Source organism: Dermacentor andersoni, chromosome 2, assembly GCF_023375885.2.
Source record: "Dermacentor andersoni chromosome 2, qqDerAnde1_hic_scaffold, whole genome shotgun sequence".
NCBI classification, from domain to species: Eukaryota; Metazoa; Arthropoda; class Arachnida; order Ixodida; family Ixodidae; genus Dermacentor; species Dermacentor andersoni.
Window position 1 is genome coordinate 233,711,524 of NC_092815.1, and position 24,644 is coordinate 233,736,167.

General features: G+C 49.7%; 1 protein-coding gene across 1 annotated transcript in view; it reads right to left on the reverse strand.

Moving 5' to 3' along the window:
- TppII (Tripeptidyl-peptidase II) overlaps positions 1–24,644 on the reverse strand; it is a 252,516-nt gene that overhangs the window by 99,353 nt on the left and 128,519 nt on the right. The window contains exons 13-15 of the mRNA XM_050186760.3: positions 22,096–22,276; positions 21,427–21,584; positions 8,142–8,218 (exon numbers count right to left, since the gene is read on the reverse strand). Of these exons, the coding sequence (XP_050042717.1) occupies positions 8,142–8,218; positions 21,427–21,584; positions 22,096–22,276 (416 nt within the window). The remainder of the gene's footprint in view (positions 1–8,141; positions 8,219–21,426; positions 21,585–22,095; positions 22,277–24,644) is intronic.

Sequence of the window (24,644 nt, forward strand, 5' to 3'; positions counted from 1 at the left end):
GACGTTATCCTTGGATTGGACTTTTTATCTCATCATTCCGCTCTCATCGACTGCGCAACCGGCGTTCTTCAGTTGGAACTGCCTCAAGTCGCCGATGCTCCGAGCACCGCTCCACCACACTTGTGTTCGCTTCAAGAAGTGCGTCTGTCACCTGAGGCAGTCACTTACATCTCTTACCACACAGCCACAGATTCCTGACGGTAAATATGTCCTTTGCCCTATCATTGATGTGCTTTTGAACCGGAATGTTGCCCTCCCGCATACGCTGGTGACGTTTACTAATAACGTCATCATTCTTCCGCTTCTGACTTTCAGCCTGTGCCCTCAAGTGCTTCCAGCCGGCATGTTCTTGGCCAGCGTTTCTAATGGTTCCGAATTTGACATTAAGAATCGGAATGCCGAGAGTGGCTTATTAGCGCTAATTGCAGCTCACAGCTCTGGTTCCTTAACAGGTGACTTTGCAAAAATGACTGCACCTGACCTCATCTCTGCACACACCACAGACATATGTCTCCTGCTCAAATCGTACAGTGACATCATTGATTTGATGACAGGCCTTTAGGCCAAACATCTGTTGTTCACCACTGTATGAACACTGGAGACATGAATCCTATTCACCGGCGTCCCTATCGTGTATCCCACACTGAACGTAGAATCATCCAATCAGAAGTGGACGAAATGCTACGCAAAGGGGTCATCGAACCATGAGCCAGCCTTTGGGCTTCGCCTGTCGTCCTTGTGAAAAAGAAAGATGGTACCTGGCGTTTTTGCATCAATTATCACCACTCAAACAAGATCATGCAGAAAGGCGTCTACCCACTACCCCGCATCGATAACGCCTTAGACTGCTTGCACGGAGGTAAATATTTCTCGTCCATTGATCTTCAATCCGGCTACTGGCAGATTTTCCTTGATGAAATGGTCCGCGAGAAGATGGCCTTCATCATGCCTGATGGTTTATATCTGTTCAAGGCCGTGCGCTTTGGCCTATGCAATGCTCCTGCGACACTTGAATGTATGATGGACTCTCTTCTGTGAGGCTACAAATGGACCACCTATCTTTCTTACCTTGACGACGTTATTGTTTTTTCTCCCACGTTTGGCAGCCACCTTACCCGACTCGCTGCCATTCTTGCGGCTTTCCGAAAAGCCGGCCTTCAACTGAACTCCACGAAATGTCAATTTGGGCGCCGTCGGGTTGCCGTGTTGGGACACCTTGTTGACGGATCAAGTGTGCAACCAGATCTGGAAAAAGTTTGCACCGTTCGTAGTTTTCCTGTGCCATGTTCTGTCTCTGACGTGTGCTGCTTCGTTGGCCTGTGTTCTTAATTTTGCCACTTCATCAAAAACTTGGCCGACATTGCTCGGCCTTTGACAGATCTTCTAAAGAAGAACACGCATTTCTCACGGGGCCCGGAGCAGGCTCACGCGTTCACCACTCTCATCGGGTTTCTGACCACCCCTCCCATACTTGCCCACTTTGATCCTTGTGCATCGACCGAAGTCCACATTAACGCCAGTGGCCATGGCATCGGCGCTGTTCTCGCCCAACAACAGAACGGTACCGAGTGCGTGATAGCTTACGCCAGCTGCCTGCTGCCCCCTGCCGAGAGAAATTACTCCATCACAGAACGGGAGTGTATGGCTTTAGTTTAGGCCATCGCCAAGTTCCAGCCATATTTGTATGGCCGCTTGTTTTCGGTCGTTACAGACCACCCCGCCCTCTGCTGGCTGTCGTCCCTCCAGGAACTGGCAGGACAGCTTGGTCGCTGGGCTTTGTGGCTCGAGGAATTTTCATTTATTGTCAACTACAAGTCTGGACGTCTGCACAAGGACGCTGACTGCCTCTCTCATCCCCCTGTGGATCCTCCTGGTCCTGCTGCGCCTTATCCGGTGACCTGTGTTATGGCTTTTACTGACGTGACCCACATGCACGCTGAGCAACAACGTGATGAATCCTTACAGTCCATCATCACCGGAGTGCAATCTAGCCACACCGATAGCCCATGCCACATGTTTGTGCTGCACGACAGCATTTCCTAATGCCACAATATCAAACTTGACAGCCCTGAGTTGCTCTTTGTCCTTCCTCATCATCAGCGATCCTTCATTCTCGAACAACTTCACGCTGCACCCACGGTGGGACACCTTGAAGTTTTGCATACATACGACTCCATACGACGCCGGTCCTTATGGCCGGGTCTCTACTGCTCTGTGTTTCGTTATGTCGCAACTTGTGAATTGTGTCAGCGCCGGAAGAAACGTCCCCTGCCGCTGATCGGACAACTCTATCAAAATGAGGTTCCCTCTAAGCCTTTCTTTCGCGTCGGCCTTGACCTGCTTGGCCCTTTTCCAACGACGACGACTCGAGGGAATAAGTCGATTGCCATCGCTACTGATTACGCGATCACAAATGCATCGCCGACTAATTGCACAAGAGACGTCCCTGATTTTCTCCTCCACGACATCATTCTCCACCACGGTGCACCTCGACAGTTCCTGTATTTACATGATTGTAAGTCAACCTCTCTTTTTTTTAACTTGAAAATCTGAATTGGGAGGGTCGACTTACAATCGAAACCAAAACATGGCACCGGAAAAAAAAGCGAGACCAATGGGATATCAGGGGAGCTACAATGTAGTTCCAATTTTTTGTTTGCTCTACGGCCCCACCTGTAGCTTTCTGCTATCCCACGCGTTTGTTAGCTTTACGGAAGGGTTTTTCAACATTTTTGAGAATTTTAACAGCGCACACAGCACTCATGTGGGGGTGTCGAGAGTTCATGGCAGTGCCGCTGTTCCATTTTCGGCGGCACCCTCAGAACAGGGGCGCTTGCGGGGAGTATCGATTGTTCATGGAAGATCAGACATCGCTCGTGGCTCACGTGTTTCTCTTTCTTTGTAGCTCTTTAGTTTCATGCGTTCCATTGGCCATGTGCTGCTTCTGTGCTTCCTCCTCAGTCATCATGAGTGCTCAGAGTCCACTAAACATACGGCGCTCGTTCACAGCGGCGTTGAAGAGGGCTGCCATCCTTTACGCTGAAGAAACAAATAACTGTGCAGCGGGCTATAAGTTTGATGTTTCTTAACGGAGGGTGCGAGAGTGGCGACAGCAGCGAAGCAAAATTTTCACCTGTGACGGCAAGCGAGACTGTTCCCGCGGGCCGAAGTCTGGACGCTTTTCGGAGCTGAAGGCCAAGCTTGCGGCGTAGTACAGCACGTCGCCGAAATGCTTGATCGGTTCCTGCCAGTGACGTGCGACATGGTCATGAGACAAGCCTGGATCTTTGCCTTTTAAAGACCTGCTCTGCCGAGAGTACGAGTGGCTGGCGGCAGAAGACTGCGAACTTATGGCAACCAGACATGTCAAAAGAGCCTGACGGCTCTGTGTGGTTGGGTGCTCTCGGCATGGACTTATGTATCTATGCAAATGCAGAATTTCGCTGGACGGCGACGTGCTGTGGGACCGTAGCAGCAATGACAATGGCAGCACTAGTGAGTAGTAGTCCAGTGACCATGCCAGCTACTAATAAATTTTCGCTACAGAATGCGCCCGCGGGTATGCTCTTCTTTTTTTTTCCCTGTGATACGCGATATGGGGGGCTCGAGTTACATTCGAGTAGACTAACAATCGTGTAAATACGGTACTTACAGACCGCGGCCGCTCATTCTTATATCGAGTTGTGGACGAGCTCCTTCGCTCTTGTGCCATTGAGCACAAGCTGTCCACCGCCTACCACCCACAAACAAACTGTCTTACGGAATGTCTCAACAAAACAATCACAGAGATGCTATCACTGTACGTCTCCAACAATCACCGCTACTGTGATGCCACGCTGGCCTATATTACTTTCACGTACAACTCGTCCCGACAAGACACCGCAGGATGTTCACCCTTTTATTTGTATGGTCGCAACCCCACATTGCCGTTTGACACCATTCTCCCTTCTGTGCCACATGTTGCAACTGAGTACGTTCGTGAAGTCATCGATCAAGCTCACATGGCGTGTCAAGTCGCCCGATCTTATTTATTAGCCTCTCAGCATATACAAAAAGTGCATTACGACCGGTGCCATCGCGATGTTAAAGGAGTACTGACACAAAAAAAAAATCCATGTGGTTTTCTCTGCTTTAATAAGTAGTTAATGACCCAGTAATTACGGCACAAAACCTCATTTACTTCAGAGCGCAACAGACAATTATTTGCAATCTTTTTTGTAGTGACCAGTCGAAGTTCGGTTCCAGAGAGCAATGAGACGGGAGAAACGAAAATGTAAACAAAATACGCAAAAAGCCATGATGTATGCTCTGACGTGCAGCCAGCGTGCGCGACCAACTTGCTGAATAATGCCGTGCGACTATGGTCCCTTCTAGCCACCATAGTGCAACTGCCGCATCGGTCAGACGACCGCAGCCAATGACAGCACCAGTAGCGTGAACGTCATGGCCACGTGGTAGACCCGGCGGGGCGGGGCCTGCGAGCGGGCGCTTCGCCGCTTTGATCATGTCTGTCTTTTTTTCTCTCGCCTCTTTCCCCGCTGACAGCGGCACATAAATCGCCTGCAATTTGTTTCTGACACGAAATAACTTCTAGAATAAAGTGACCTCGAAAGAGTGCGAATTATAAAACGTTGTGCGAAATAGTAAATCGTTGGTGTGATTTCTACTTGGACGTGCTAAGCGCAGACACATCAGCAATCGTCTGTATACGAAACGGCTCGCCTGACTGGCGTATTTACTCATCGCTACTAACGGCACCGGGAGAACTAACCGTATTTTCACTTAAGAGAAACATAAATGTTCAGGCATTGATTGTGCTGACAAATTTAGGCACTTTATTACGAGCTGCAGACGCATCGCAAGGACCTTCGGCCCCGGATAGACTACCGGCGAGCTAGGCCTACATCGTCTCCCAGCGATCGCAAGCTCGCCTGGCATGCTCGTTCGCTTCTGTCGGTGCCAATGAAATCAAATGTGCTGCAATTTAAGTGTGACATAACTGTGTACATGTTGTGCCGACTAACATAGGCGCTTCGTTATACGAGCTGCAAGCGATTGTGTCACAAGCGCAACCGGCGTCGGATTCGATGGCCCAGCGAGCTATGGCTGCCGGCTCCTGGCCATCGGCGGCTGTCAACGGATCCGATACTGCTAATGTGGCCTTGCGGAAACACGTCTACAGTGCTCGCATAGATGTGTTTATATTGTCATCGTTTGTTTCAAACAAGATAGCTGTGCAAATACGGTTGCTTTCCCTTCCTGTTCGAAGTTACGCAGCATTCCGAACTTCCACGCAGGGGCGCCCGTTCTGGGCGGAGCTACCTGCCGCTCGCTCATTTGTACCATGTGTCCCAAATCGCCGCATGCTTCAAGTCGCACACAATGTGCCGTACGACAGATCTCACAGAAAATCGCACCATGTGTCTCGGGCTTTAGACTTAGCGACTCAAATATTGCGGCCAGCGATGGCTAGGACGAACCTCAACAAAACCCTCGCATCGGCCACGATCAACGGTAAGACACAACAAATCGGCGTCGAACGTTGTGGCAGCGCAGTCAAGCTGATAGTGTGCAGTTGCAGCGACACGGAGAGCGTCCCACTACAAGTACAACAGCTTGAACAAGCAACAACAGAGGAGAAGAGCACATGTAAGCCGCATGGCAGCCAACAAAAATTCGTGACATAGCCACATGACGTAGGGTTTTCTTGGCTATTTACAATCCCGCTTGATGTCAATGTTGCGAGGTGCTCTGTTTTGCGGTTGGCTGCGCGCACATACTTTAAGATTGATTTTAAATATGTTCTAAGCGATATTCGCCGCTGATATTTTATAGACGATGTGTTTGTGACCGACTAAATCGATCTAACAAGTTATCTCGACTTCAAATTTTTGTGTCAGTACTCCTTTAAGTTCGCCCCAGGTGCTTAGGTGCGCCTTTGGTCACCATGTCGTTGGGTCGGCCTCTCCCAGAAGCTTCTCTCTCGCTACACAGGGCCTTATGAAGTCCTACGTCAAGTTAACGATGTCAATTATTAGATCTCGCCATTACAGTTTGATCCACTGAAGTCCAACACCTGTTGACATTGTGCTCGTTTCGTGGCTGAAGCCATTCTTCGCTCGCAATTCTTTGCCTAACATGCGCCAAAACTGCGCTTCAGTACCCAGGGGTCCTGTTACGGAAGGATAAAAGAAGAGGAAGGAAAAAGATTATGAGATGCTAGCTGCCGCGTGTTGTTGCTGGTCAGCCATCTTAACTACTCTGACTGATTTTGTATATAATATTGTAAATACATTCTTTCTATATTCCCAACATCCCCGTAACAATATTAACAAAGGCAAAAAGCAACCACAGACAAATGATGACGAGTCACTTGCCCTGAGAGTATCTCAATGAAAACTGTTTCCATTCTTGGGCAGCGCAACTCGGCCGCTTTTCAATCCTTCTGCAGTGCAATTGTTTTCCCATTTGGGTGCATGCAGCTGCATTGATCCAAATGTGAAATCTGCTAAACTTGAATGAGCCTCAACAAGCTCAACGAGGACAGCAACGTTGCATTACTCCTTCCCCTCTGACCGCGCTTCAAAACAAAGCAAACCATGCGCCAAGCTTTCTCTTCCTTGTCCACCATTCCTGCTCTGATCCAGCAAATGACATTTGCTCTCTGCCACGTCACTCTGTGTTTGCTGAATACATTTAGCCAAGAGCTCCCTGCTGAAAATCAAAACTCAGCAAGAAAAGGAAATTGTTTTGGTTTATTGCCTATAGGTAACACTCATTCATGAAAGGTGAATTACAAGAAATGTCATCACAATTGATTTCATGGATGCTGAACATTATGATTTCTCCCTTCCATGCATTTCGATTAGAGCTGCTGCCGTAAATCTACCAACTGAGCAAATTGGGGCGGGGACTAGCGTATTGGCCCAAACCCCTTCTAATCGTTGGATGCTTTTACAAGCTAAGTGCTCGAGTTCTATGTACTTGACATGCCTGCCAGGGACAAAGAGAACAAAATTTTACAGTAGTACAGTAAAACCTCAAAAATTCAACCTTTGTAAATTTGTAAAATTAGGTAATTCAGACTCACCTTCTGGTACAATCAAGTGCATGCACTATTTAATGGTATCAAATGCTTGTAAATTTGGAGGAGCTTGGCTGTGCACCAATCAAATTGGATAACAACCGGAGTGCATTAAGTGTGGCGAAATGTGAGATGCAATACAGCAAAAGTTGCAGTAACCAAGTGGCAATAACTGAAACAAAGTAGCGAAATCTGGAACACTGTAGTCCTCAGCAGGAACCGTGCAGGAATGACAGAAATGCTAGGTGCCTATTTATTCTTGCATTTAGAGACTTAGCACTGTGCATGACATCATACTGGCTGCATGCATTCAGGACTGTGTGGTTGCCATCCGTGATTACCCCGGATTCTCTTGTGGCAGCAGTGCCAAGCAATGGTCTCATTCTTATCAGTGCAAGACATGCGATGTGACAAATGCTACGGAAGCCGTCAAATATGAAAAGCGATTCTACTGCACCTTGCATACTGACATCGAACCTGCAAGCTATATCGCAATGTATGATTAGTTGTCGACCAACTCAGTGGCGACAAAATAATTGCATCGTAGAGTCACGAGCTCAAATCTGGAGACCATAGACCTGCACGCTGAAGTCAAGTGGTACAGTGCACGTGCACCTCTGCAACCAATGAAATGCTATTCTGAAATCAACTATTCGATACTGCAAGGATCCAGTAGAAAAAATTTAAACACTTCCTGATGCCGTCGTCTCTAGCGTTTTGCACCTGACTGTACGTGATGTATTGAAAAGCACGCCTACTTGGATGACAATGCATGTCAAGTGATGCTGCAACTGCTTATCAGTCAAGAGACGACAAGAACTGCAGCTTGTGTACCAGTTTTATGCAAAATATAAATGAGGGTAGCAAATTTATCAAGTAAATAAAGGCATGTTGATTCAACATTAGATTAACTTGAACATTTTTTCCACTTTTATAAGCTCTGATTCAATGAGGTTTTACTATACTAGCAGGAGGTTCCTTTTGCAGCAGCCTGTTGTCTCTGGAGCCATAGTTACATGCAAATCGAAGAGAAGGCTTGTGTTGAGGCTGAACTTACGGCTTGGGCTTGATGACACTGATGGGGATCTCAAAGACTGGGCCTTTTTCGGGACAGGTGACATCAAATGCCTTCACCTGCACACACACACAGGCCTCACTGTCAAGAACCACACATGCGTGCCTTCAGTTGGCACACTTTGAACATATTACAGATTTTCACATAGTATACAGTCGAAACCATTTATAATGATGCCGGTTTTCACAATATATCGGTTATAACAATGAGGAGCTGCTGCACCATCAACTTTTTTGGTTTCCATGGTGCAATAACTCGCCCACTACAATGCCCCGATGCCGCATTATCGGTTATAACGATGAAGTCTGGCTGCTAGGTGGCCGAGCCGAAAGGTAGTGAAATGCGAAATCCTTGAAAAAACAAGAAATTAGAAATTCGAGCCGCTGCATGATGGGCCGCTGCTCCAACAGCCGCCGCGCACTCATTTTCCAGCCATCTCCACGCAGCTCTCTCCCGTCGCCCTTCCACCGCTCTGAACACGAATGGGCTGCTCCCATAGCTCTACGTCACCCCACCCTCCAAAACACGAACGGACCGCGCCAACTGCGCCGCAGGCAGATTGCTCGCATGTTGCTTGCTGGCTCTTCATTCACCACATTTCTGCGAACAGCTTAATCGCTCGAATTAGTCTTTAAAGGGTTGCGTCGAAGTCGTTCCTGGCCACACGGTTTCTCAGCCTCGCTTGACTCGCCGCCGAAACGTAAGATGGCTGATCTGTCCACTGATCATCGGCAATGCAAGACGTTGCCGGTGAAAAGAAAGCGCATGCCTATAGATTGGAAACTAAGTGTTTGTAACCAATAAGCTGATCGCCGCAAACGTGCTTGCATCAGATAGCAACGGCGGCTACAGCAGTGATCACGTGGTAGGGCAGGTTGCCTCAACGTTGCCGCGCAGCAGATGATTCAGTCCCTCAGGGGCTTCGTTTTCGCGAGGAACCTTCCGTTGCACCACTTGGAGCACCGCCTTGGAGAAGGATGCAGGCAAGCTTCCCATAATGCATGCAAGGCTGACAGACGCAGGCTTTTCTCGTGCAAGCCAGTGAGAAGTACGTGGCGAGATGCTTGTGGCGATCTTTCTTCAGCGTTTCTTTTCTATTTCTCAAGCTGACAGGCTGCCATGGCAACCTTCTTGCATTTTTTAAAAGGCCCCTTTTGGGGCCACCAAAGCAATGCCTCGGCAGTGCATGCATATTGCTCGCCACCCGTGATCCCTCTTTGCAGTTGTTATAGCAGTGCCATTCTTTGACGCCAACAGCCACGGCTTGTTACACGCGATCAGAACACCCACGAAGCAGTTAAACACAATCAGCAGCTGGGCGGAGGCAGGTGGTGGGGAGAGGCACTGGCCTCCCCGCCATTATAGCTTTCTCAAATCAGCTCTACCATCCCCCTATTTAAATTTTTTCATGCAACCCAGTTATAACACTTATCACTTATAACAATAGAATTTTCTTTGCACTTGAATATTGTTACAAGTGGGATTAACTGTACACATACAGTAAACCCTCGTTAACACGAACTCGCATATGTCGAAATATCGGTTAAGTCGAAAGTTTTCCACGCCGCGCCTACCCCACCCATAGGTGTTATGTATTCGCACCCGTTTATCTCGAAGCATTTTTCGGGCGTAATACGGATATCTCGAAATTTCGACCGGGACGGCTCAAGGCAAAGGCCGTTACCAAAAGGTGATACAGGCTCCGAGCGAGCGCTTGGTTCCTATTAAAGTGCCGAACGCGGTCACGATCGAAGGGCGAATACAAAATTCCCGCGGATGCAGCCGTTTTCCGTCAACCACGTCAAGTAACCTTGGAAGCAGCCACGTGGTGTGCGCCGCTTGCGCGCGGGGGCTCATGGGTTTTATCGGGTAGTCGCGCCACCGCATTTCGCACGTGCGGACGTTATTGTGCGTGTGCGATTCTGTTCTTTGTTTCGTCGCGCTGTGCGCACGACGCGTTGACTGCAATTTTTTTTTTGTTGTGAGTGTGGTGTGTGGTCAACGGACGACGACGATGTCCCGCCCCAAGCAGTGTAAGTCTCTGACGCTGGAGAAAAAAGTCGCGTTAATCAAGGAAGTGGAGAAGGCGGGAAGATCGAAAACAAGCATCGCCAAAGAATTCGGCATCCCCTTGTCGACGCTTTCGACAGTTTTAAAAAATCGGCAGAAGGTCTTCGATGGCTTCGAGCAAAGTTTTTCCAGCGAGCGGAAGCGGATTCGGGCCTCGAAATTCCCAGACGTCGAAGCAGCACTCATGCTGTGGCTCCGGAATGTCAGGGCAGCCAACCTTCCCGTGACAACCCAAATGATGATGGAGAAGGCAGACGCTCTGGCGTTGCAGATGGGCCACACAGACTTCAGTTGCAGTAATGGCTGATTTGAACGATTTAAAAAAAGAAATAACGTGGCCTCGAAGCCTATCCACGGCGAAAGCGGTACTGTTGATGAAGGGGCTGCAGACACCTGGCGCAACCACCGCCTCGCTGAGCTGCAAAAGGCTTATGCGGACAAGGACATTTTCAACCTCGACGAAGCAGCACTGTTCTATAAGATGCTGCCTAGCCGCACATACACGCCGAAGGGAGAAGCGTGCTCAGGCGCTAAGCAGCGCAAAGACCGAGTGACGATACTTTTCGGAGCCAACTCCACCGGCGATGAAAAACTGCCGCTGCTTGTTATCGGTAAGTCGCTCAATCCAAGGTGCTTCCGAAATGCACGGCTCCCGAGAGATGCGACTTACCGCGCCAATAAAACGGCCTGGATGACTGCAGCGCTCTTTGAAGAGTACCGTATTTACCCGCGTATAACCCGCCCCTGCGTATAACCCGCACCCCTAACTTTGAACTCGGCGGAAAAAAAAAAAAAAAACTCGCGTATAACCCGCACGTTTACCTGAAAAAAAAAAATGAGCGCTAGAAAGATGCAACTCACACTCAGTGATCATTTCGTTTTCAGAACATTTATTCAAACGACCGCCACCACGTCACTGGTTATCCGATTCTTAATCGTCGCCGCTCTCACTACTGCCATCCGAGGCTTCATCGCCACTCTCAAAGACGTAGTCGTCCTCGGAACCATCCAAACTATTACTGATCGCACATTTTTTAAAGCTTTTCCGCACCAAATCGGCCGGTATCGCTTTCCACGCATCCACGATCCACTGGCACAGCAATGGAATATCAGGCCTTCGCACGCGTCCCGTCGGTGTGAGGGCGTAAATGCCGTCGGCCATCCACTGGGCATACAGCCGCTTCACGTGTGCCTTGAACGGCTTGTTCAGGCACACGTCGAGTGGCTGTAGCATGGACGTCATGCCGCCAGGTATTATGACGAGGTCGGTGCTGGTCTCGGCAAGGCGAGCCTTCACCGCATCAGTGCAGTGGCCTCTGAAGGAATCTAGTACGAGCATCGACCGGCGTGCCAGCAAGGCACCTGGTCTTCGCTCCCAGATTACTCGAAGCCAGTCACCGACTAGGCCACTGTTCATCCACGAATTTTCTTCCGCACGCACAACGATTCCTGGGGGCAGTGGAATGCTAGGTAGCGTCTTGCGTTTGAAAATGACATACGGGCGCAGTTTCGTGCCGTCAGCCAAAGCGCATAGCATGACTGTGCAGCGCAGCTTGGCATTTCCGCCGGTCAGCACGCTGACTGATTTGGAGCCCTTTTTTTCCATGGTCGTGTCCATCGGCATCTCAAAGTACACAGGTGTTTGATCAGCATTTCCCACCTGAGACAGCAAATAGCTGTGCTCCTTCCGAAGTGCGATCACATATCGTTGAAAGTTCAACAACTTTTCCTCGTAGGCTTCAGGAAGCCGCTGGCACATGGTTGTTCGCCGCCGCATAGAAAATCCATGTCTTCGCATGAAGCGCTGAAGCCATCCACGGCTTGCACGAAACTCACGTGGAATGTTCAATTCCCGGGCCAACTTCAGGGCTTCCATTTGCGCCATCTCAGTCGAAACAGCGTGGCCACGACTTCTCTGCTCCTCAATGAACTTTGCAAGCTGCGTCTCGAGGTGGGGGTACGCGCCAGTCTTCGGACCCCGAAACGCTCGCCTGTCCCGGTTCGTTGCTTCGAGACTCTCTTTTTTCTTCCTCCAGTCGCGAATGCACGACTCGTCGACGTCATGCTGTCTTGCAGCAGCTCTGTTGCCGATTTCTTCGGCAGCGGCTATAATCTTTAGCTTCTCTTTCGCTGTGAAACACTGCCGTCGAGTCGCACTCATGATGCCAAAACAAAGCAGGCAAACAGTGCAAACTGGGGTAAGTACACTAAACAGCGCCTAACGCGAGGCTCAACAATGCTGGCCTTTCGTTGGCCCTTCATCGGCTTGACAAGCGTCGATGACGATGGGGATGGCGGACTACACGGGGAGGCCGCCGCACATTGCGGTGAAGCCGACCCCCCCCCCCTCCCAAGGAAAAAATTCGCAGATAACCCGCACCCCCACTTTTTAAACGCGTTTTTTCACATTTTGGTGCGGGTTATACGCGAATAAATACGGTATGTGCGTGCTCTTGACCGCAAAATGGCAAGGGACGGCCAGAAAGTGTTGTTCGTTGTGGACAACTGCCCCGGCCACGGAAAAATCAACAACTTGGAGGCAGTCACGCTGGAGTTCCTGCCTGCTAATATGACGTCCGTGCTCCAGCCGATGGACCAAGGAGTCATTGAGGTTGCTCGCAAGTTCTATCGGAAGAGTCTCCTGCACCGCATTTTGTGCTCATACGACAGTGGTAAGAAGTACGAAATAGATTTGCTGGGTGCAGTCCACCTGATCGTCGAAGCCTGGCGACAAGTACGTCCATTGACGATTGCCAATTGCTTCGCGCACGCAGGATTTTCGCGCGCCGAGAAATCGCTCGAGCCAGACACTGACGAGTTCAGTGATTGCGATGAACTTTGCGACGAAGTCCGCAAAGCTGCCGGCTGCGCCAGCGATGCCGAAGACGGCGAAATCGGATTTGAAGAGTACGCGCTCTACGAGTCTGACGTGCCCGTTACCGGAATGTTGTCCGACGCCGACATTGTTCAAATGGCAGTGAACGACGGCGATCACGCTGACGAAGAACCACCTAGAGAAGTGCCGACAACTGCAGAAACAAGGAACTTGCTACGTTTGCTCCGCAACAAAGTTGAATGCAGCGGCGGCGAGCAACGGCTCATGCGGTGCGTTCAGCAGCTCGAGGACGCTTTTCTCGCGCCGAATGCCAACGCCAAGCAGGCAAGCATCACCAAGTTCTTTCAAAAACAATAAAATTCAGTTTTTCCTGGGAATTCTGCGTTTATTGCAAAAGCTCCCCACGTGCTGTGGAGCGTTTGTTAGCAGTGCTGGTTATCACTGGCTCTTTCAGTGACCCGGTCACTGAAATTTTCGGCATTTTGCTTAACTCGAAACTCTGCTTATCTCGAAATTTTTCCCGGATTTTACAACTTCGAGTTAACGAGGGTTTACTGTACTGTGTCATATTTAATTTAGAATAAATCCTATAAGGAGAAGGGTTACATGGAGGCCCGTCAACGCTGGGTCCCCAGAGTGTGCTATGTGGACAAGCCCAGTAAACAAGAGTGAAATCAAAGAGTGGACAACCTGTGATGCATACGCCGAAAGTCATCCAAACTTTTTTGCTTTACCACTTCAATTCAAATAATTTCCCATGTGGCATATGAGGTTACCTAAAGAACAGTGAGCAAGCCCTCCACAAGTAAATATTAAACAATGGCTTAAAGAACTCATCCATAAACTGATGCCTAACGTAATAGTTCTGCAGAAACCTGCAAAGTGAAGAGAAGTTATTAATAAAGGGAAAAGCAGTCATCCACCCATTCGTAGCAATTGCTACAAAGGAAACCCATACAGGTTCCTCGAAAGAAAAACCTAGCAGTTTAAGAAAAATTTGTCTTGATCCAGGACTCGAACCCGGGACCACCGCCTTTCCGGGGCAGCCGCTCTACCGTCTGCGAGCTAACCAGGCGTCTAGTAGATGGCAGGGCGAAGTGGAATTTCACCCTGCCATCTACTAGCCACCTGGTTACCGGCATAACAAGAAAGCCTGGCTCACAGGCGAAATATTTGAAGATTACGTTCGGCAGCTTGACCGCTAGTTCGCAGCCACAGGCAGGAATGTACTCTTCGATCTTGATAACTGCCCGGCGCCTGGTGACATCCCCCACCTGAAAGCTATCAGGATGGTATTTCTTCCTCCGAACACCACGTCGATCACACAGCCAATGGACCAACGCGTCATTCACCACACGAACAGGATTTACCGCCACCACCTGCTCAAGCGCATGCTCCTTTGCTACGACAATAGCAAGGAGTACTCCATCGACCTACTCAGGGTCATATGTTTTACTGTGTGTGCATGGAAGCAAGTGGAAACCACATTTATCAGGTAGTGCTCTGAACACGCTGGCTTCTCGAAGGAAAGCACCATTGATGCTGATGCTGACTATTCATGTGCACTTGACGAAGCAGGAGCCGAGTATTGCGACCGCATCAGTGCACTCTGCGCAGAGGATAGCGAATCCGGTGCAGTCGGCTTCGCCAAGTATCAGAACTTTGAAGATGATCAACAAACGTGCTACTCAGACTTGGAGAGTGAAGCTACCGCTGATGAGACCATGTGCGATGACAGCGACGACGACGCTAACAAGCACTCCCGAGCACCCGCTCTCGGGGAAGTTATCAAATCGCTGAACGTTATTCACAGTTTTACTCAGTTCCACGGTGGAAATTCTCAAATGCTGCAAGTAGTTGACTAACTAGAAAACATGACCCTTGGAACCTTGAACTACAGGATGCGGCAAACCAGCATCTCTGATTGCTTTAAGTCATCCAAAGATTGCCGAATAAAGGTAATGCATTCCTGCAGCGAAATTTTTTCCCTAGGTTTCATTTTTTTGTGTGTTTGGTTAATTTGAAAACCCGCTTAATTTGAAGATTTTTTGGAGTCCCGATGACTTCGAATTAATTAGGTTTTACTGTATGTCAAGAAGATTCATTTCAGGCACACACACGCAGTCTGCGTTCCGTCCCACTGCACCACAAGCGGCTTGCTTCGATGATTACTTCACTCACTCAGTTCGTTGTCGCACGCTCCCCACATGCTGACCGCGCACACACACACACCTTCCATGTTCTCCCTCCCCGCCACACACCGTTGCCTGCCGTCCCATGCCCGCTACTCTATACAGTTGCCTACCAAATCGTGCCTGCGACTCTACACCGCCTGGCGCCAGCCCGGTACCCTCACAGATCCACACCCCCCCACCCCCTTTTATCCTGTGAAGAGGGCTTCCAAGGCACATGATAAGGGCTCAGCTGGTTTGTATTAGCAAGGCCTTTCTGTTCTTCTGTAGCCGGGTCCCTGAGTCTGTAGGTATTGCGTCCAATGTGTGCAGTCACTCTAAATGGCACTGTGCGTCGAGGGGCAAACTTGGCTGTGAATCCAATAGCTGCCTTACTTAGCAAGTGCGTGTCCCGGAGAACCAGGTCTCCGACCTGGAAAGTAGCTGGAGTGCGCTTTTTCTTGTAATACTTTGCCTGGCTGGCTTTTGCCAAAGTTTGGTAGTCCTGTGCAAAGGCCCAGGCATCTCAAAGGTACACATCCAGTTCAACAGCTAGGGCATGAGGCACAGGAGGCGGCACCTCAGCGCTAGCTGCCTGATTGTGATGCCTCCACGGCTTCCGTAGTTCCCGCCCATAGCACAAGAACGCAGGTGTAAAGCCAGTAACTACACTTTCAGACGTGCGCATTACAAATGCCACTTTGGGCAACCTTTTGACCCAGTCCCTGTGGGAAGCGCAGTAGCCCTCCAGGCATTGCTTAACCATTGCGTTACGGCGTTGCAGTCTGTCCTGCTGGTCTGTATTGAGACGGTGTGGCTCTCCTTGATTCCCCATTGCTGGAGAATGCCTCTCCACAGTTTGCTTATGAATGGTTTGCCATTGTCGCTAGAGATGGAGCTAGGCACACCATGCCTGCAAGAAACATCGATCATTTTATTGATGATCAATTTTAGAGGTAGGTGCACGTAATGGGAAAAGCTCCACAAACTTCGTGAACCTGTCCAGCACCACCAGGATGTACTTGTGACGCCGAGGGGTTGTAGGCACTGGCCCTAAGGTCCACACTTTGCTGTTGCATTGGGTGGGTGCCCATGAACTGTCCATCAGTCCTTTTTGTTTTTGCCGGTGAGGTTTGAAAGCCTGGCACTGCTGGCAGCTGCGGATGTAACGGGGGATTTCGGAGCGGATACCGAGCCATGTGAACCGGCTCTTCACACGTTTCCAAGCTTTAAAAAAAGCCTAAATGCCCCCTTAGGTCATGCTCCATTTTCAGTGCCGTGTCTCGTAAGTGTTGGAGAAGCCAGGCGACCTTACGTTCACCGGCCGTGTACATAAGGATGCCATTGTTCAAGATTTCGCTGTCATCAGCTAGGTCCTGTACCCTCTTGGGCTCTTTAGTGTCACCAGGCAGCAGGCCAGACTTTAAGTATTGCAGCAGCTGCAGCAGCAGTGGATCCTTGTGTTGTTCCTACTGGAACTTTTGGAGTGTCAGTTAGTGGGGACACATCAGTCACGTCAACAGGGGCTGCTAGTTCAAAACGAATGTTTTCTTGCGGCTCTTGCACTTCGATGGGAAACCAGTCCTCTGCCAAACAAGGCTGAGCAGATTCGGCAGCAGGGATGGGGCACCTGCTTAGTGCATCTGCTGGGATGTCGGCCCGTCCTTTACGATGCCTTATGGCACACCTGAACCCTGTGGGGACGCGCGACTCTCGCGCGTCCCCTGACAAGTTTTTCATGCATAGGTCCCTTTTCCTGCAATCCGGCTTTGCCGCGTGGCCTGCATGATGCCCACGGCAGTCGGTCTGGTTGAGGCGCAGTACGAGAGATGGCGTGAGTGTTGCACTGCTAACGCAGCCTCACGGCAGGGTTACTTGGGGGCGCAGTGGAGAACACGCTGGCTCTTGGGTTGCGGGCCGGCGAGCACCGCGTATGTCCCGTGTGGGCACCGATCCATGCTTTTGCGAGACCGTATCGCGTGGCCGCCTTCGAACGCGCCACCGTTCCTGTGACCGTACACGCGAACGACCAGGCATTGGGATCCAGCATGGGGCGAACATATTCGATCGCTATCCGTTCGCGGTGAGTCGGACTTCCTAGATTTGTCGTGCGCCCATCGGCATGTTTTGTGGATAGCAACTCGGCTAGCAGGCATTAATCTATGAAAGGTGCAACAAATAAATGCCCTTGTGATTGTTTGCACTACTGTGTTGTCGTTCCTTTGTCCCAAGAGTACGGGTGAGAGGACCCCACATCTGGCGCCCAACGTCGGGCTCTTGGCGCATCGGACGATAGTTTTAACAGTTTTGCTTCGTTCGAGACCTTTGTTTGAACCGAAGCGTGGATTTTGATCGCTAGCGTCGGCAGCGTGCTTTCTTGAGCGAGGCGACGGTGGCTGTAGTGTGTTTGAACATGTCAACATGCTAAGCCTTTTCGCAAGTATTTTTTTAATGACATTCGTCGGTACGAGAGCCACATGGTCTGCATCCTGGAAGAGCGAGGCTTAGCGCCCGCGGAGCATTGGCAAGCCTGAAGCGAGTGAGTACGGGAGCCTCGTGGGTGGTCCGAATTTCTTATGTAAATAGCTTCTTCTATCTCTTTGATTCTGATGAAGTCGTGGCTCTGGGAGCCGGGTGGCCGCCAGCCATGGGTGCCGCTACGGGCTGACTGGTATTGCGGCCTGGCACCGTGCATTCCGACACCGTCTGGGACGGTGCGCGCCGTCAAGTCGGATGCTGTGTGCACCGAGTAGGCTAGAACCACCTAACACAGCTGACGTTTCCTCGCGACTGCCTGTTTTACGCCCATTTTGGGTGTTTTTTTTTGGCAGCCGGTTGTTGTCATGGTAGCGACACAACCGGGTGGATCGTGGCGTTGAGGTGTTGCAATTTGCTTCCCTCATTCTAGTTATCCTCAGACGAATTGAAATTACTTGTTCGACTCAAGGAAGTGAGCTTCGTTCACGTGAACTTAGCATCTGAGTAGCTGCCCAATCTTTTACTAGCCGAGTTGAACATCGTACCACGTGGGCGATGGGCATGCAGAATTCCTCTCCCTTGCACTACTTTAGTGTTTGCCGAGTGTGTTGAGTTTACGCAGCATGACTGGAGTCACCCCTGGTTTGCTGTCACCTGCACATCGTCTGCGCCGCTGCCCCGGACTACGATCGAGCCACCCTAGGCGACGGTGATGCTGTGGCCAGTTCAGCGCAGCGACTTCGGCGGCCGCCTGTATCCAGCTCGCAACCCTCGGCGGCGGAGAAAAGAGCCGGCGGTCACCGACAGCTACTGCGGCTTTCGCCAGCAGGGCGCGAGCGACGCTTACTCGTGCCGACTACTGCGTCGCCGTTTCCGGAGTCCTGGCCTGGAATCGTGCCGTCAAGTCTGCAAAGCTGCTGCTGTGACAGGTGGACGCCAGCGGTGTACCCAAGGACAATGTCGGCTCGCATGTTATGGACAGCATGTGGACATTTCCTCGGCACGGCCACTGTTGCATGTACTACATTGTTCGCGAAGCACGCGTTGATGTTAGACCGTGTGACATGTTTCGCCAGAATATGTAGTGATTTAAGGTTGGGGGGATGTGGGGATGCGTGACTCTCACGCGTCTCCTGATATCTTGTTTTTCCACATAGCTCCAGTCTTCTGCAGTGCGGCTTCGCCGTGTGGCCTGGCGCCCGCGGTGGTCGGAATGGTTGAGGCGCAGTGCGAGAGATGGCGCGACTGTTGCGCTGCTAGCGCCGCCTCACGGCGGGCTTGGGGGTGCGGGAAAGATAAGGGGCTCTCTTTGGTGCGGGCTGGCGAGCAGCGCTGACATACCGCGTGTGTGCCGATCCATGCCTCTGCGAGACCGTCTCGCGTGGCCGCCTTCGAACGCACCATCGTTCGCATGTACACACGCGAACGACCAGGCGTTGGTATCCAGCATGGGGCGAACATATTCGCTCGTTATCTAGTCGCGGTGAGTCGGACTTCTAGATTTGTCACGCGCCCATCGGCATGTTTTGTGGATAGCAACTCGGCTAGCAGGCATTGATCTATGAAAGGTGCAATAAATGCCCTTGCGATTGTTTACACTACTGTGTTGTCGTTCCTTTGTCCCAAGAGCATGGGTATGAGAACCCGACAACCCTTGTAATCTCAACACCCAACGTCGCGCTCTGCACGATGTCTGCTCAGTTGTAAACATCCAAGCCCATGATGCATGGTCACAATGCACCTCAAATGATGTGAATTTATATACGATCGGAATCTATTGACAGCCCACAACACAGCGAGGCATTCCCATTCTTGGGCAGCATAGTTCTTTTCAGCAGCGCTGAGGCAATAATATACGGTGCTGCACATGATTGGGACCCTCTAGCATTGCATAAGAAGCAAGCTATCAGTAACTTAGGTACATATAAATTAAAATATATGTACAGTCTACTCTAGTTAAAAGGAACACCACATTAGCACAGTTCAACCTCACTATAACGAACCTCTGGGGACATTGAAAAATATCACTTTCGCGAGAATTTCAATGCCACAACGTGGACAGCACACATTGAATATGCGTAGCGCAACTAAACTTTACTGTCAAAATTTCGTTAACCAACTTTGGCATGCCTTGCTCGAGGATATACTGTATAACTGCATTGCTGACACCACAAAGTGCACCCCACGCATCAATCAGCAGTGGTGGTACTGCTGTGGAGCAGTATTCTTGATCGATTCCTTTCGGAGATAGGATCACTTTTGCGAGATCTTACGTAACTCAACACAGGATCAAGAGCAAGAACGCTCCACATACATGCTGTTACCCGTAGACTCTGACGCATCCGGTGGCAAGCACTTGAGTGTTCGTCTCTCGTATCCCCGATGGCAATTGATCGAGATTACGGCCCCTTTGGGCAAATCTATGTCCGATGCTGAATCCACCTGCGCTGCCTGTCGGGTGGCACTGAAACCAGCACTTTTGAAGCAAAGGACATCCAGGTATTACTGGAGGATCGCTCAATCACAGGCCGATACATGCAGTCTACGCTGTGGCTACCATCTCAAGCACCATAAACAACTCTGTCAGAGGGGCACATTTCTTTCTTTTTTTCTTTTTGCTGCACTTGTCTCAGCGAGCCACACTATATGCATTGCATTAGGTGTGTGCAAAAACCGTCACCTGTCGGTAATATCATGCATGCCACTTCAAACAGGCAACCAATAAACAAGATGGTGGCCATGATGTTGGCAAAGCCCAATCTTAAGATGAAATAACGAATGTTGGGGTCCATAGAAACGCATGGATGCCAGCAAAGATCTTAGGCCGAGATCGAATTAACCGAAAAGTCGAATTACCTGGAGTCAAATTAACGGAGACAGGTGGCAGAGGTAATTAGCGCCATCCATCAAGCTGACAGGAAATCAAATACACTTCCCTCCCGCCCTTCCTCGCAACTACGTATGCTCCGCTCGCCCTCCCTCTCAACTCCCTCTTAACTCCCTCACCTTCAATGGTCTCTGCGCCGGCGCCATCAGCCTCGCCAGCCCCTTCGGTCCGCACTAGCTTGCTCCTTGAAATTTCGTTTTCTGCCGTTATCGGAAAGCGAGTGTTGGCTAGTGTGGGCAGTTTTGTGGTCCTCGCTCACTGCGTGCTTGCGTGTCGTGGTATGTCACGACTCACACCATTACATGAGTACTTTGTGCAATGGTGCGCGAAGTACTCGTGCACCGTGCACGAGTACTTCAAGAACAAGTTTTTTAATTCGAACGTCTTTTATTTCTAACAAATTTTTGGGCCTCTTCAAGTTCCAATTATTGAGATTCGACTAAAAATATTATATATATTATATTATATATTATTAAAAATATTATATTAAAAATATAATATTCGATGGTATTTGAAATTTTCAAATATTGATACACCCCTAATAATTGTGCAGCAGTGCATGTCATCAAGACACCTTACAGGTGGCTTAGCCAGTCACAATTTTTGCTTTGGTCTGCCCTATTAGCCAGAAACAATCGAGCAGTAGGCCATAAGACATGAATTTACTGCACATAGCAGTAAAAAGAGGTGTGTGATGAGTGTGTCAAGAGTACACTAGGGTGCGTTAGACAGCCAAAGGGTCATTATCATAGCAAATTCACTGTGCTAATCTTGGCACAGAGGAGTAGGATCAAACCACAGCACGAGTACACATGTGGAACTCACCGCCGTGTAGTAAGACCCTGGTGCAAGGCTGCAGGGGTCCACGCGGAGTGAGATGGACCGTGAGGTGTAGGTCATGTTGAGCAATGCAGGAGTCGAAACCCAGGTCGCATCACACACCAGGCTCAGGTTGAGCTCAAAGCCAATCTTGTCCAGCGGGTCTATGAAAACCATACCTCCACAGATTAGCAGAGGCACAACTGAGAGCATTCACACTCGTTTCCAGGTGCACGCTCCCACTCGCTTCCACTCACAGTTGCCAGCACCAGCTCAAACATGCGATGTGTGTGAGAGGGAGTGTGCTGGCCTGTGATGAACCCACCAGGGCTTTTGGGCAAAGCTGCACCCCAAAGCTGCCTGGTTTGTTGTAACAGTCAAGCGTAACAACAAACTTTGCCAACATTGCTTGATATTGACACTTTTCAGAGAACACTTGCATGCTGGGATGTCTGGACAATTCAGCTATTCTCAACCATGATTGCACTGAGAAACTCTTGTCATTGCAAAAAGAATGCGTGAAAGAAGATGTAAATGTGGGGATGCTGACAATACGAACACAGTTGTGGGAAAGTAAACATGTCGTTGGGGTACACTACACTGCTACAGTACCTAATGTGCATACATTGGCCCAGTCTTGTCCAGTCAACAAATCAGTTGTGGTGAATAACCCACCGGCTCGCTCCTCGTTGAGGAGAACAGGCTCGATGGTGAAAGTGTGGACACTGGGCTTGGATGTATGCTGGGGCTCCCGCAGGTACAGGCCTCGGCGGTGGGGGCCAGAGCTCACCCGGAACCGGAACTGCCGTTCAGGACCCTGGCCATGCTGGAGGAGGTGCTCGAATGCACGGTCCACCTGCAAAAACGTAGTGAAGCAACAATGGGCTCAGCTGGAAAGGCAGTAAATATACTACCTTAAAATGGCATGTTCCTCAGCAAGCACGTGGACGATCCCCAAATTACTATTAAATGCACGAAAATGAACAACTGGAGACAACTATTGTTCCATGTCATGTGCTACTTGTCTCCACACACTCAGTAGGTTAAAAAATATTGTACTCATTGGCCTGGTTCCCTGCGCGCCTTGGAACCATTGAGCGTGCCTCACTTAACCCCAACGAAGTGGCGCATTCCGCTGCACGAGGTTTGACTGACCGTGCGTTGAGTAGCGCATCCTCTTCTGGGTTACCCGGGCCTCTTTGCTCGTACAACTAGATCTTCAAGCATAATTATCTATCAAGAAGACTCCTGCCTTTGCCGCATTCCTCGCTGTACAGGGCCCAGCCAGTCACTCTCAGCCTTCTAGAAACAAGCACTCACCCGAGCCCCACGGCACTGCACACAATGTACCCCCAATGGTTCCCAAGCCCGGCCTGCCCCCTGTGTGGTGGTTATGCGGACTTCGAGTATGTACTGTGGGGCTGCACCTCTGCCTGTCCCCCTTTCGCCCAAGATGAAATAATGAAGCTTATTAGGGCCCAGGACCAGACCTCTCAAATCCTGGCAGTCCAGAGGGTCCACGAGAGGGCCATCGTTTCACCTGATGGCCCCCAGTGGGCCTAGCCAGGTGACGTTGAGTTTACTCATGTCTATTGCGGACCGAATAAAGTTGTTTCACTCACTCACTCACTGCCACAGTGTCGAGCCAGAAAAATACCAGTTCGGTTTGGGCTCAGTTTTAACATGCTCCAATTTTGTGTTCTTGTTTGGAGAAATAAAAACTTATACCAGTTCGTGAACCAGCTCGTGAACCGATTCGTGAACCGGTTCGGCACAGTAAACTTCATCTTGGCCCCTGGTGACATGCCACACAGTGTTATCAACTTGTCCGAATGGCACATGTGCAAGTTTTGTCAGGAGGTGGAAGAAACTGGCTCTTGGACACGTGGGGGAGAGCAGTCAATAATTAGATGAATATAAATTAAGTTTAATGTTACATCACTCCATCAGGCATACACATAAAGACAGCCATCTTAGGCAGTGCCATTGCAAGAGTGTGGGGCAGGCTGCATGGCACATCAACGCATCTATCCCTGCACTACTCCCTTCCCACACTTCCTTTTATGGTCATCCATACTAAGTGCATGCAAAGCAGTAAAAATTTTAAGGGGTGTTCAAATAGCCATTCAAATAGCCAAATTTTCATATTGAATCAAGTACGAATATTTAAGAAAATTGACCTTCAAATATCCAATCAAATATAAAATATTCCCAATGTCTAATGTTGAATTCCAATGGCAGATCCAGATCAAGTTTTTTTGCTCTGTATGGAGCAATCCTATTCCAATGGCAGAATGGGAGCGTGAGCTGTGTGTTCCAATGGCAGATTGGGACCAGCCGCTGATCCCAGATTGCTCTGTGGAGCAAAAATATTTGCTCCGCCGAAATCGGCAGATTTGACCGGAAGTCTTCGTGACGTATTTCCTTCACCCGCCTCTGCTTCCTGTCACGGTCGCCTGTTTCCGGTCGCGGGCAGCTATGGACGACATGCGAAACGTGGACGGCGCTTCGCGCCGTGGGGTTTTGTTCGCGCTCCTAGACAGCTCCGACTCAGACAGTACAATTTCCATGTCGAGTGATGATTCTTCTGACACGGACAGTGAAGTGGGGTGGTGGGTTGCGCTTCCAAGCGCTTGTTCCTCTCTCTATTCCAGCGCCCTCTCACTTGATTTTGCTGTACTAAGTGCCCCCGTGGGAGCGCACGCATTCCCTTCGCAGATACGGTGCGAGCAGATGAGAGCGATCTCGGTCGGAGCGACGCGCTCCGTTCGTGATCCGGCCGAGCGCTCGTGATCTGCCATTGGAATTCAACATAAAGAAAAGTGAAGTGAAAAGCTTCGTAGAGTTTGTTCAAAAAAAGTTTGCTTGCATTATTTGATGCATGCAATGCTGTTAACTGGACGTCAGATCAACTGAGAAGTAAGGGTGTGCGAATATTCGAAAATTTTTAATATTATCAAATATTATATTTTTAATATTCGTATTCAATTCGAAAACTAGGTATTCGAAAATTTTCGTATACTCGACTGGATACGAATACTTGAAAAATCGAATATATTGCTGGCTGTGCGGGAGAAAACATCATTCTTAGCGTTTATTTCTATCTAATCTCGGAAATTGTGCCCGATTTTGAGCTGAATTTTGTGATAATTTCACGCTGCTGGCAAAATTTTGCCTGTAAAACCCACTTAGCCACTGGACGTCCAAGATTTGCAGGAATACCA